This window comes from Vipera berus, assembly GCF_964194415.1.
Source record: "Vipera berus genome assembly, chromosome: 5".
NCBI classification, from domain to species: Eukaryota; Metazoa; Chordata; class Lepidosauria; order Squamata; family Viperidae; genus Vipera; species Vipera berus.
In genome coordinates, this window is record NC_138207.1 from 27,420,507 (window position 1) to 27,433,970 (window position 13,464).

The 13,464-nt window shown below is 40.9% G+C and overlaps 1 protein-coding gene across 1 annotated transcript in view; it reads left to right on the forward strand.

Moving 5' to 3' along the window:
• Positions 1–13,464, forward strand: part of WWTR1 (WW domain containing transcription regulator 1) — a 105,811-nt gene that overhangs the window by 68,876 nt on the left and 23,471 nt on the right. Inside the window, exon 3 of the mRNA XM_081329838.1 lies at positions 11,357–11,562. Within this exon, the coding sequence (XP_081185964.1) occupies positions 11,357–11,562 (206 nt within the window). The remainder of the gene's footprint in view (positions 1–11,356; positions 11,563–13,464) is intronic.

Consider the following 13,464-nt stretch of genomic DNA (forward strand, 5'->3'; position numbering starts at 1 on the left):
TTTTCTTCGTCATTCTTTTCAAACCTGAATAGAAAGTTTTCTACTGACTTAGGACAGTACAGGGTTTTTATTTAATACTTTACAGATTTTTGAACCACTGTGTACTCTCAACTGGAAAGCAGTATTTTTGCTGACCTTGTTGGAAGACTAATGCTGTTTCTGGGAAATAAGTGAAACAGGCAGTTCTTTGTTGGCAAGAGCAAAGAGAAAGAGAGGAGAGGGTGACGGCTTCCCCCCCTTCCCTTTCATAATGCCGTGACTAAGTCAGAAGTGTAATGTGGCTGGATTTTCTTCCTATCTCTGCAAACATATGTTTTTCATCAGACTGCTTTGCATGACACTTGATACTCTTGAGTAGGGATGAAATATATAAATAGGGACCAGTTCACAACTGACTAGAGATCCTAATAAAACCTACTGGAGCTTTAACTATCCCAGTATTGAACTACAATTTCCAGAGTTTATATAAGTATTGTTAAAACTGCACAGTGCAGAATATCAAAAGTATAACAAAACCATTGGTCAGAGTTTATTCCTTTAGTAAACTATTATAATTTATCAGTGTTTATGCCTCATTATACTCATTGGTATCTTCCCACTTAGAAGCATGTTAAGGAAAAATCTTATGTTGTCCTAGCCTGTAGACAGTTTATGGGAATATGAGTCAGAAAAGCAAATTACCACAGATAGTGAAGGCTTTTGTAATAATGGCAAATGAAATATTTAGAGGAAAAATACAAGCAATTCTGTTCTGAGACAAGAGACCCCATTCTGATAATTTTCAGATTTGTTAGACTTTATCTGGGTGGGAATTATAGGAATTCAATAAATCTGGAGGTCACCAGAATTATATTTAATTCTTTTGTAATGGCTAAGATACTGTTTTCTGCTAGATTCTTGAATAATAGGGAATGTTACCCCCCCCCCCCCAATTTCATTGACAGATTAGTAGCTAAGATTAGATTTTAGAGCAATCTGAGGACCCAGAGGCATGATTCCCAGAAGTCCCCTAAAAAACTATTATGTGATTTACTGCCATTTTGAAGCAAAGTACACTTCCGCTATGTCACTCCCCGCCACCGGGCGGTGGAGCCGACCATGTGGTTCCGTCCCAGGCGCCTAATGGACCCAGAACGGTTCCAGATGGTGCTTGGGTCTTTACCTATCTCTCTCACTCACAGCCCGGTCGATGCCTTGGTGGATGCCTGGGAAAGGACGGCCACCGAGGCACTCGACCGTGTTGTACCATTGCGACCCCAGACCCGGCACAGATCCCGTTGGGCCCCATGGTTTTCTGTGGAGCTCCAGGAGATGAAGCGTCGGAGACGGGGTCTAGAGAGCGGTTGGAGGTCCACTCGGTCTGAATGTGACCGATTGTGGCTAAGAGCCTTCACAAGGTCTTACCTCGCTGCGATGAGGACGGCGAAGTCTAATTACTTTGCTGCCCTCATCGCGTCCGCAGATAATCGCCCAGCCGCCCTGTTTAGGGTGATTTGCTCTCTCCTTGATCGGGAGACGAGGGAGGAACCCTTACAGGGGCAGGCTGAAGAGTTTAGTCATCATCTGGTGGACAAAAACTCTCAGATCCGGACCGGTTTGGACTCTGACTGGGCAGAGTCTGACGTGGAGGAATCGAGCGGTCTTGAGCATGTTATCTGGACTGAGTTCGACCCTGTTTCCCCCGATGATGTGGACAGGACCATGAGGAGACTGAGCTCCACCACTTGTTTACTGGACCCGTGCCCCTCCTGGCTGGTTTATGCAGCCTGGGAGGAGACATGAGGCTGGTTCCAGGCAGTAATAACTGCTTCCCTGAAGGAGGGCATCTTTCCCGCTGCCTTGAAGGAGGCGGTGGTGAGACCCCTCCTCAAGAAGCCTGTCCTGGACCCAGCTGTTTTAAATAACTACCGTCCGGTCTCCAACCTTCGCTTCTTGGAGAAGGTTGTTGAGAGTGTGGTGGCGCATCAGCTTCCTCTGTTCCTGGAGGAAACTGATTATCTTGACCCGTACCAATCAGGTTTCAGGCCCGGGTACAGCATGGAGACGGCATTGGTCGCGCTGGTGAATGATCTCTGGCGGGCTCGGGACAGGGGATGTTCCTCTGTCCTAGTCCTTTTAGACCTCTCAGCGGCTTTCGATACCATCGACCATGGTATCCGACTGCGGCGTCTCAGGGGGTTGGGAGTGGGAGGCACTGTTTTACGGTGGTTCTCCTCCTACCTCCTGGGCCGCTCGCAGTCGGTGTTGATGGGAGGGCAGAGGTCCGCCCCGAGGTCTCTCACTTGTGGAGTCTCTCAGGGGTCAGTCCTCTCTCCCCTCCTGTTCAACATCTACATGAAACCGCTGGGCGAGCTCATTCGTGGTTTCGGGTGGGGTATCATCAGTACGCTGATGATACCCAACTTTTTCTTTCCACCCCGAACCAACCCAGTGATGCACTCGATGTGATGTCCCGTTGTCTGGAGGTGGTCCGGGTTTGGATGGGGAGAAACAGGCTTCGTCTCAATCCTGCCAAGACTGAGTGGCTGTACATACCGGCATCTCGGGTTAGCCAGGTTGTTCCATCATTAATGATGGGGGGTGAGGTGTTACCCCCCCCCCGTTGATAGGGCTCGCAACTTGGGCATCCTCTTGGATTCACGGCTCAATTTTGAAGACCATATAGGAGCCGTTACCAGGGGGGCTTTTGCCCAGCTTCGCCTGGTGCGCCAGTTGCGGCCCTATCTGGACCAAGATGCCCTACGCACAGTCACCCATGCGCTCGTGACCTCCCGGTTAGACTACTGCAACGCTCTCTACATGGGGCTGCCCTTGAGGACCACTCGGAGGCTTCAACTGGTGCAGAATGCAGCCGCACGAGTTGTGATGGGAGTTTCCCAATACTCCCATGTAACACCTCTTCTCTGTGAGCTGCATTGGCTTCCGGTTGCCCTCCGGGTGAGATTTAAGGTGCTAGTAATGACCTATAAAGCCCTAAATGGCTTGGGTCCGGATTATCTAAGGGAACACCTGCTGCCGGCATCAACTTCCCATCGTCCTGTGCGCTCCCACAGGGAGGGCCTTCTCAGGGTACCGCCGTTTAAGGAATGCCGGCGGGTTATTCCCAGGGGAAGGGCATTCTCTGTGGGCGCGCCGGCCCTATGGAACCAACTTCCCACGGAACTCAGGACTGCCCCCGACCTTCGCTCATTTCGCCGGGACTTGAAAACCTGGTTCTTCGAGCTGTTTGGCCCAGACTGAGGGGTTTTAATTTAATTTAATTTAATTGGGTTTTAGTTTAACTACAGGGATTGTAATTTAATTAATAGTTTTAATTGATTTTAAATTTGTATACTATGTATTTTAATTTTCCCTGTAAACCGCCCTGAGTCTTATGGGAATAGGGCGGTATATAAATTTAAATAATAAATAAATAAATAAATATAAAAGTAGAATATTAAGCTGTAAATAGGTGTGGTGCAGGTTTTGTTTTACTATCCTTTAAATTCCCCCCAAAACATGGGTCAACTCCTCCAGAACTTCCTTTCCCCTCCAGTTCTTACATCAACATTTTTCCCACTATAATAGTTCTTTTATCATTGTGCTTATTTATGTAAAATGTTTATAGCCTGCTCGCCAGGGGCATCTATGGCGATATCAAAAAACAAACATGGTGGCTGGAACCACATGACTGAAGCTTCACTTCTTTTTTATAAGCCAGATTTATTTCATATTTGCTTCTTGGACCACCACTTACCCCATGGATGCCTTCTCTCCACACTTTTTTTTTTAAAAAAACAGGATATACAAACCACAAATAGAGAAATCTAGTAAACACTTATTATCCACAATAGAGGACCCACAAAGAAGAATGGCTCAAGTTATTCTCTAAAGCACCAGTAGTACCAACCTAGAACTATGGAGAAATTTCCTGACAGTTAGAACAATTAATCAGTAGAATGACTTGGCTCCAGAAGTTGAGAATGCTCCAACACTGGAAGTTTTTAAGACGAGATTGGACAACCATTTGTCTGAAGTGGTACAGGGTTTGGACTAGAAGACCTCCAAGATCTCTTTCAACTCTGTTATTCTGTTATTCTTATATTTTCCAGACAGTAATGTTCCTGCATTACTGTATATTTTCCATCCTATGTTGGGGCTTTCTGTTTATTTCCCCTATGCTGATAGAGAAATCTCAAATTAAATTAAACCATTCTAAATTATGAGGTGAGAGTCAGTATAATGTACCAGCGGTTTTGAAAGTATATAATTAGGATATTCATATCATTCACATATGGCCTGATTTCCATTTACTGCAGCACAAAGCCAAAAATACAGTGGCCATTTGTGGAGGAAAAGGCAGTCTTTGTTTAAATGGTATAGACCAAGGCTTTTCAACTTTTTCACCCATTGTACCACTTTTAGGATATGGCAACATCTGAGTACCACCAGTCATCTAGCAAGGTGTCAAAAACTTGATGACCAAAAAAAAAGGAAAAAAGTGATGAAGTACAGGTAGTCCTCGACTTACAACAGTTCGCTTAGTGACTGTTTGAAGTTACAGTGGCACTGAAAAAAGTTCCCCCCAAGCTACAGCCAAGCAAGACACCTGCCTGCCTGCCCAGTGGTGCTCTTCCTCCTGTCCGAGGTTTTCATTGTTGTGAGCATTTCTGTTGAGGATTGGCAGCAGGGGTGGGGTGGGGGGGTGTTTAGTTTTTATTCCTCCCCCCCTTTGCTGGGTGGTTGCAGCAGGTTTTGGTCACTTCACATGACCCTGGGACACTGTGACCGTCATAAATATGAATCAGTTGCCAAGCATCTGAATGTAAATCACAAGACCCTGGAGATGCTGCAACATTCCAGCTGATCAGCATTTCTTCTGGGCTCAGCAGAAGCGCCAGGATCAGCGCCGAGCTCCAGCTGGAGCCTGGTGCTGATCCTGGCCCTTCTGCTGAGCCCTGACAGCCATGCAGCTCCAGCCAACTCTCGCTCAGGCTTCTGTGGTGCTACCATCGGTTCAGCTCATTCCCCTCCCCCACTACCACTTTTCTAGGATGGTCACGTACCACCTGCTAGGTGCCAATGTACCACAGGTGGTACCCGTACCACTGGTTGAAAAGCCCTGGTATAGATAGATTTCCTAGGAAAAAAGTTTGCAAAAAGCCAGCTGTGAATTGGTCTTCCTTTTGCTGCTAATGAAAGCAGCGAAGATTCAGATTAGCTTTCTTGCTTTGAATGTATTACTCTCTTAAAAAAAAGGTAAAGGTTCCCCTGCACATGCGTGCTAGTCGTTTCCAACTCTAGGGGCCGGTGCTCATCTCCGTTTCAAAGCTGAAGAGCCAGCGCTTGTCCGAAGACGTCTCCGTAGCTTTGAAACACGAAATGTAAGAGATGAAATAAAAGGACACAAAGTTTCCTATGGTTTTTTCCCCCACCATTAATAATAACCACCGGTGCTCCTTCATGATGTATTGCTATATTTCCATTCCTATTCTTATTCTCCAACCTGTTAACATATGCATTTGAGTTGCTTGGATGGGCATTGTCTAATTTAGATTTGTGAGGCCTGCTTCCAAAAAAATTCCCCTGGCCTTTACCTCTGCCACCTGCAAGGTTTTCAGCCATAGTGATCAGGAATCTGATTAGGAATCCACACCTTCATATCAGAGGTTCATAAACCCAAAACCAGATAGGATCAGGGCAAAACCAAATTTTATTTAATTAAATTTCAGAGCAAGTTTATTTTATATTCATTTAATTAGGAAAGCTAATAGGAAAGCTTCCCACATATTTAATAATTTTTTATTTTTTATTTTTTTTAAAATTTTAATTCCATTTATATCCCGCCCTTCTCCGAAGACTCAGGGCGGCTTACAAGCTTAGCAGTAGCTTTCATTCTATGTATATGCCTGCTTATTAGGGCTTTCACACACACCCCAAGCGGCATTATTACAAAGTCAGCTTAATTGCCCCCAACAATCTGGGTCCTCATTTTACCTACCTCGGAAGGATGGAAGGCTGAGTCAACCTTGAGCCTGGTGGGATGCGAACCTGCACTAATTGCAGGCAGCTGGTGTTACTTAAGGAGGCATTAGCCCACTGCTCCACCAAGGCTGTTGTGATAATTTGACCACTATGTCATAAAAAGTTAACAGTTAGATAACATTCTGGGACCTGTCTCAAAGCTGCTTTTTCAAACGGCAACTGGACTTTGTTTTTCCTTGAAGACGTTCCGCTCCTTCAGTTTGAACTGAATGATGGAGAATGGAAGGATTTATATTCCTTGCAGTTGTCTGGTTGTTATCACTCTTTCTGAGAGTCGTTGAGGCTACTTGGAGGTATATCTGTGCCCTCAAGGTAACCCGAAGAGTGCAAATGGATGTGGAACCTTCTGGGAACTGCTGTGTTGTAAACAGGAGATAAGCGGTGTCGTATCCCTCCCCCTCTGTTAAAGAGGGCTGTTCAGTATTAATGTAGATGGCCTCTTTGACCCCTCTTTCAAACTAGTCATCTCTGTCCGGAATGTGGAATTTGCTGTCTTCGAAAGAGTGACCTTTGTCTTTCAAGATGGAGTGCTGAATCTTGGGTTTGTCTTCCTATGTTAGGCCATGTGTTTGTGAATTGGTTGTTTTGTTTCTGCAATGTACAGATCTGCACATGTCTCACTACATTATACTGCATATATCACATTGCTCAATTTGTGTCTGGGTGTATCCCTGTGGTGGGCTTCTGCCTTAGACTATCTTTGGGTTTAAAGTGTGTATGTATATTGTGTTAGTTGAAAATCCTGAGCTTTTCAGATAGTCCTGCAACTAATGTTTTCCTTGAAGACTAATGTTGCAGGAGAACTGAAATGTCTTCAAAGAAAAACAAAGAAAGTCCAGTTGCCTTTTGAAAAAGCACCTTTGGGACAACCATGACCTGAATGACTGAGAATCTCCGTAGACATTTTGGGTCTTGGCTTAAATTCTGCAGCCAGAAGTTGGTAATCCTTAATAGCAAAGTGTCTGCTTATCACTACTCTGGAATCACATAGGGCTCATATGTCGTGCTTACCAGAGAATACAGTGCTTCACTTACCAGCTCTGCAAATCTGTATAGGAACAGATCCACCACAAGGCAAGGTGTATATGTGAGAGACCCTCAAGCCTAAGGTCAGATCCAGGCTTTGAAGTCCAGTGGGATATGGACTATCTAGGAATATGCAGTGAAAAGGGGCAGGAATTTGAGAAAATTTAGATTAGTGCAGCAGAAAGTTACATTCAGCTTGTATGAAATTAAGATATTATTACTGAACTATTTGGGGGCAAACACATGCAGATAGTTCCCCAGTTGTGGACATTCTTAGTTAATACAGAGAGTTATTATATAAAGCCATAATGTCTTCCAAACACTGTCAGTAACATTTAAAATGTTCTCTATGGTGCAGTGCATAAAGTTTTACTTTATGGCTTACAATTGAACTTACTTTTAAAGATTGAAAATTAATGCTGACCTGTTTCATTTGCAAAGTGGTTGGCCTGGGATAGCACAATTCAGAAAATATTTCCTAAATTGACTCCATCTGTTATACATGGATATAAAATTGCTTCTATCTAATTCTGGGTGTGATGAGGGCTTCAAAAGCTATTTGGCTTGTTTTGAAACTGATTGTCTTTGGTATTAAGCCACAATCTTATTCCGGCAAAATGATAAGTTATTAGTGAGGGCCCATCACATTGCTGACATGGCTGTTGAGATTTCACAGTCTCTGAGGGTAACTGCATAGATTGTTTTCTATTCCCTTTACTGTAGATCAGATTGTAGTCCTAAGTGGCATTGCTCAACTAGCAATCTGTGCTAGGAGTCACACCTCAGTTTTAGATAAGAGAAGATTTGTTGTCTCTGCAAGCAGTGCATGTCACAACCGGAGCGAAGATATTTTTGTCAAAATGTTCTCAGCAATTGATACTGCTGCTGCCCTATCAAATGATAAACTGGGCTACTGATGATACTTCTGCCATAATTTGATTTATGGAGAGATTTGTGGCATTACTGAAGAACGAAATAGAATATCTTAAAATTGATATTTCACATTCCATTCCATTCCATTACACCTTTGTGTACAATCGCCCTGCTTCAACCGGACAGTAAAAATTATTAACTTTATAAAAGAAGAGTATTGGAACTTACTGGAGGAACTGGATAGTTGTATGATGATCTGATATATGGTGCTGCTGTGAAGTTTATTGACTGAGATGAGGTCAGATGTTCCAGTATTTATATGAGCGGAAAAATGAATTATAGATTTTCACAGACAACAAAGTCAAACCAAAGACCGAGATAAATCATCCAAAGTGGATTGACAGCCTGGGATTCATGCTATATTTCCCCACTACATTATACAGCATACCAATCTGGGTTCATATATGTTTATCACTGAAGGATGTGTGGCAAGTGGGGCTAAAGAGCAATAAATTGAGCTATTTCTCAGCACATTTAACATATTCAACCAGTCAGTATGCTGAGAAATTTTTAGAGGAACTCCTAGAGATCTTGAGGAACATTTTAAACATCTAAAGTCCATTTATTATTTTAGTTTATTCAAAAGCCATGTTCAGGCAATGCCTGTCACAATAGAGGTGATATGATTAACTGATAATAATCAACCTGAAAAAGCAGCTGTGTGTTGCAACACTATCAGAGCAGCCAGACATCCCAAAACAAACTAGACATTAAGAATCTTTAAGAGGTTTCAGTCATTTGATTTAAATATAATATAAAATTCCACTTTCTGCTGAACTTCATTACCGGTATATTTTTCCTCCAATGACTTTGCCATTTGTGGCCTTGTCTCTCCATTTATTTCTTCCTTCCTTCCTTCCTTCCTTCCTTCCTTCCTTCCTTCCTTCCTTCCTTCCTTCCTTCCTTCCTTCCTTCCTTCCTTCCTTCCTTCCTTCCTCTTTCTTTCTTTCTTTCTTTCTTTCTTTCTTTCTTTCTTTCTTTCTTTCTTTCTTTCTTTCTTTCTTTTTTGCAATGTAACTCTCAACTAACTGTTCATAGGTCAGTGATACCTTTGAAGTAGCCAAAGTTTCTATCTCTGTGCTAAGGAAAGAGCAATGGCTTGGGAGCCATAGTTTCTCCTTTTTTTTTCTTTTCCCAAAGATGGAAGTATGCAATGAATAGGGCAAGGACACTGTGATATGAAAGAAATGTATTGGGCTGGATTTTCTGGTTTTGTTTCCTTTTTTTTTTTTTTTTTTGCTTTTTCAAACATGGCTCGTATCTTCCCAACGGCTTGCACACCCATTTTATTTGTGCTGAAAATCAGAAGTTAGTTCACTTTAGTTTGTTATAGTTTGCTGACTTGCATTTTTTCAAGAAAAGCCCTGGGAGGGGTACATGAATTCCATAGGCCATAGGATGCCAACCCTTCATGGTAAGAAATAAATGGAAAGATTCTGAAGACTTCTGATCCTGAGAGAGGAGAGGGAAGGAAAGAATGCAGTGTGACTTGCATATTCATTTAGTGACCACAGCCATAGCCTAAGATTATTTGTTTGTTATTTATAGGATATATAAGACTGCCCACCTACAATTTATGACTCTAGGCAGCATACTAACACGAATATTAAAAAAAAAATCTTACAAGACTAGAAACCAGGCAAGACTGGAAATAATAAACTCTCCCTTTCCTAAGAAATGTACAACTGAACATCAAAAGTATGCTGATAATACTTGTCTTTGTGCCGAGGATGATTTCATCCAGTTTCTTCACGTAGATTTTAAATAAAAGTGGGGAGAGGATGGAACTCTGAGGCACCTCTCAAAGTAGGCACCCTTCTTTCCCCCCACCAACACTGATTGCATCTAATCATGGAGAAAGTAGGAGAATCAGGGCAACGTCATGCCACCTACTCACAACCCCCTGAGCTGGTCCAGAAGAATATCACAGTTGAGTAGTGTTGAATGTCACTGAAAAATCAACACCAGGAAGGACACTATCTCCTTCTCCTGACCACACCACAGGTCCTCACAAAATGCAACCAACACTGCATTAGTGCTTTCTCTCATTCTATAAAAGGAGTCCAGATGGGAGAATGTTCTTAAATAATTCATACCCCTATGCTGTTTCTCTAGGTTTTTTCTGAATTAAAAAAGCTATAAACGTATGATAAATGTCAACGTTCCAATCCTTTTTCTGTAAATTAGTGAACTCGTGAAGTCAGAATTGGTATACATTTTGCTTTGCTCTGTGCTGCCAGCTAAGCTTCAGACTTTAATGCTGGATTTTAAATATTGCACAGCCTGAACAGGGAGGATAGGTACTGTTTGTGCTATGTACGCTTCAAAAATAATTCAGAGGAAGCATTTGGGCTCATGTCCTTGTTCAGTCATCCATGCAAGCCTGAAAAAAGATACCACAGAAGAAGATCACAATGCAATTGTTAAAGAAGCTACAACTTTTTTACAGGCTTGTGTAGAAACCAAATAAGGACGAGCTGCATTAACAAATTATTATTATTATTATTATTATTATTATTATTATTATTATTATTATTATTATTATTATTATTATTATTATTATTATTATTATTTATTGAATTTTTATACCACAACACTTCCTTGAAGTACTGCTTATAATGATTTTCAAAATGCATATGGCTCTATAAGTACTCTGCTTTTAGGACTATGAACAGAATGAGTTCTGATGAACAGAATAATACATGAGAATGTTTTCTGTGTTTAATTATGTAAAATAAAGGTATTTGTAGTTATAGGTTTGCTTACCTATGTCTACTTGTACTCAACTGTTAGGTATATTATCGGGAATGGCTGTACATTGCTTCCATGTACTGTGCATGAAACTGCCTTCTAAAACAATCCAAAATGTTTAGCTATACAGAACATAGTGGCAAAAATGCATCTGGGAACATCTTGTGTTCAAAGCACTGCTGTATCCTATCTTCTTGTTCCACTTCCTACTGTCCTCTTAGATTGTTAACCAAGGTCCCGTTGACTTCATACAAGGTTGACTCAGCTTTCCATCTTTCCTAGGTCTGTCAAATGAAGACCCAGATTGCTGGGGGCAATATACTAACACTGTAAAATGCTTAGAGAGGGCTGTAAAGCACTGTGAAGCAGTATATAAGTCTAAGTCCTTGTGCTAAGTGCTAGTTGTTCAATTTTATTGCTTATTATGATTTTAACTTCTGCTTGTTTTTAACTATGGACATTCTCTGTTGTTTTTTAAATTGTATATACAATGGGGAGTTGTTTGGATATCTATTTTTCCCCCTTTCTGAGGACAAAAGTTACAGGACAAGTGGAACCTTGATTGCATGAATAGACAAATACAGCATAATTGTATTCTCTCAAAAATATGCTTATTCCATAGTAATGAATCACCAGCACCAGCCACAGATGACACCAACTACAACTATATCTCAGCAGAACCACCCTCCCCCAAATCCTCAAGCTGCCTTATTGAACATGCCAAATGCCTTGACTTCCCAGCAACAACAGCAGCAGAAACTGAGGCTTCAGAGAATCCAGATGGAAAGAGAGAGGATTCGCATGCGTCAGGAGGAACTCATGCGTCAGGTATTGCAAAAATGTGGGAAGGTATCTTTTTCTTTCCGTAGGTTGTCTAGCACTCCAAGTGAGAGATCACCGAGTAGGGATTCCGCTCCCCCCCCAACACTGGAAGATTAGCATCTTTTTATGAAGGGCTAAATCTTATAGTCAGGAGTAATTTTGACCTATCACTCTCTTGATCTGATTTTCATCTTTCTTCATGCTAGGAGAGCCCATTTGTCCGATTTTTGGCCCTCTGAAGGACAGGTGGAAAGCCCTTGAAGACAGCTGCAAAGTGGAACTCTTAGACTTACATTGTTAGCAGTTATTCTCTGGCTGGAAATTTTTTCTCATTGGGTTGTGGATTTTTGCTCAGGCTTTAAGGGTTAGCTTTTATTGTGACTCACATTGTTCAAAACAGATCTGGTGCTTCCTGTACTTGGCTTCAAAGCAAGAACTGTGAACAATTGCAAAGGATGTTTTTCATAGGGTAAAGGAATATTCCACCCCACTGAAAATGTACTATGAAAGTATGATTCTATGGTTCTGCTTTGGTCAATATATTCATCAGCTTCCTCAGAGAAACAATTACCCAGTTTACTCTCAGCTAACAAATAGAGAGAGAGAGCGCCTGTGGCCTAGGGATTAAAACAACTGCTTAAGACGCAGTCGGCCCAGGTTCGAATCTCAGAAGGGTATGGCTGACTGATGAGAACAAATAAGTTTGAAATGATCATATCGGTCTCCCTTTATTCTTTGTTAGCAAGCCCCAAAAAAATTTTTTTACACAAATATGAGCTGCCACTGCTGTGGCTACTGCCTGTAGATGGCCTTGGGCTAGGCTGAAACAGGAAATAAGATTTGTCCCGTATCTGGGACCAAGCAAGTGCATTCTAAATACTTAACAAACATTATATATATATATATATATATATATATATATATATATATATATATATATATATATATATATATATATATATATATATATATATATATATATATATATATATATATATATATATATATATATATATATATATATATAAAAAAAACTAGTCCTTAAAATATTCTGTGTTTTTTTAATTAAAGCATTTAATTGATTTCTATATGTACACACATGAATGCATACTATTTCGCAATATGTATCTCCTGTCTATCGCAAGAAGAGATTTTAAAAAGACTCTGTGAATATCTACCAACTAGAGTGCAGATTGTTTAAAGGATTGCAGTCGGTAAAGCAAAATAGTTTGTTTTTTTTACTTGGGAGTAAGCCCAACTGAACTGGACAGATATTATTTCAGACTAAACATAAGTAAGTTCAGAATGTGAAACTTCTGAAGCGGAGGAGGAGGGGGAAAAACTATCAAACCTACAGTGTTATTTTGCCTTTGGGATTTGGATCTTACCTCCTTCAGCTATTCCAGGATAGCATTTGTTTATACTGTATTTAGTAATACAGTCTCACATTTCTTGGCAGCAGAATGAATTATGTTTTCTATTTGTGTAATGACACCAGTTGGCATATCATTTCTAAAGGTTTATTAATGCTCAGTTAGATGTTTTAGGATGCAATGAACCCAGCAGGTTATATCAAAGCTCGTGCCTTGAAATCTCCCCCTTTCTATTCTTGTTTATTGTTTGATTGCTTGCAACTATCAGAAGAAATGAAAACTTTTCATCTCTCTTAAAAGTCAGTAATAAAATTGAGGAATGGGATATTAATATAAAATTATTTTAGCTAGATATTATTTGGCTGTAGTTTGTTGTGCCTTTATTCGTAGATGCTTTAAGAGCAATACTTTTCCTACATTTTTTTAAAATGATATACTTTAGAAGTTCTCATTTAATTGTTACTTTCTGTCACTGAATCTATATTAAGAAAACCTGAATTGGAAGAAGATGAGGATTATTTTAAAATATACTTGT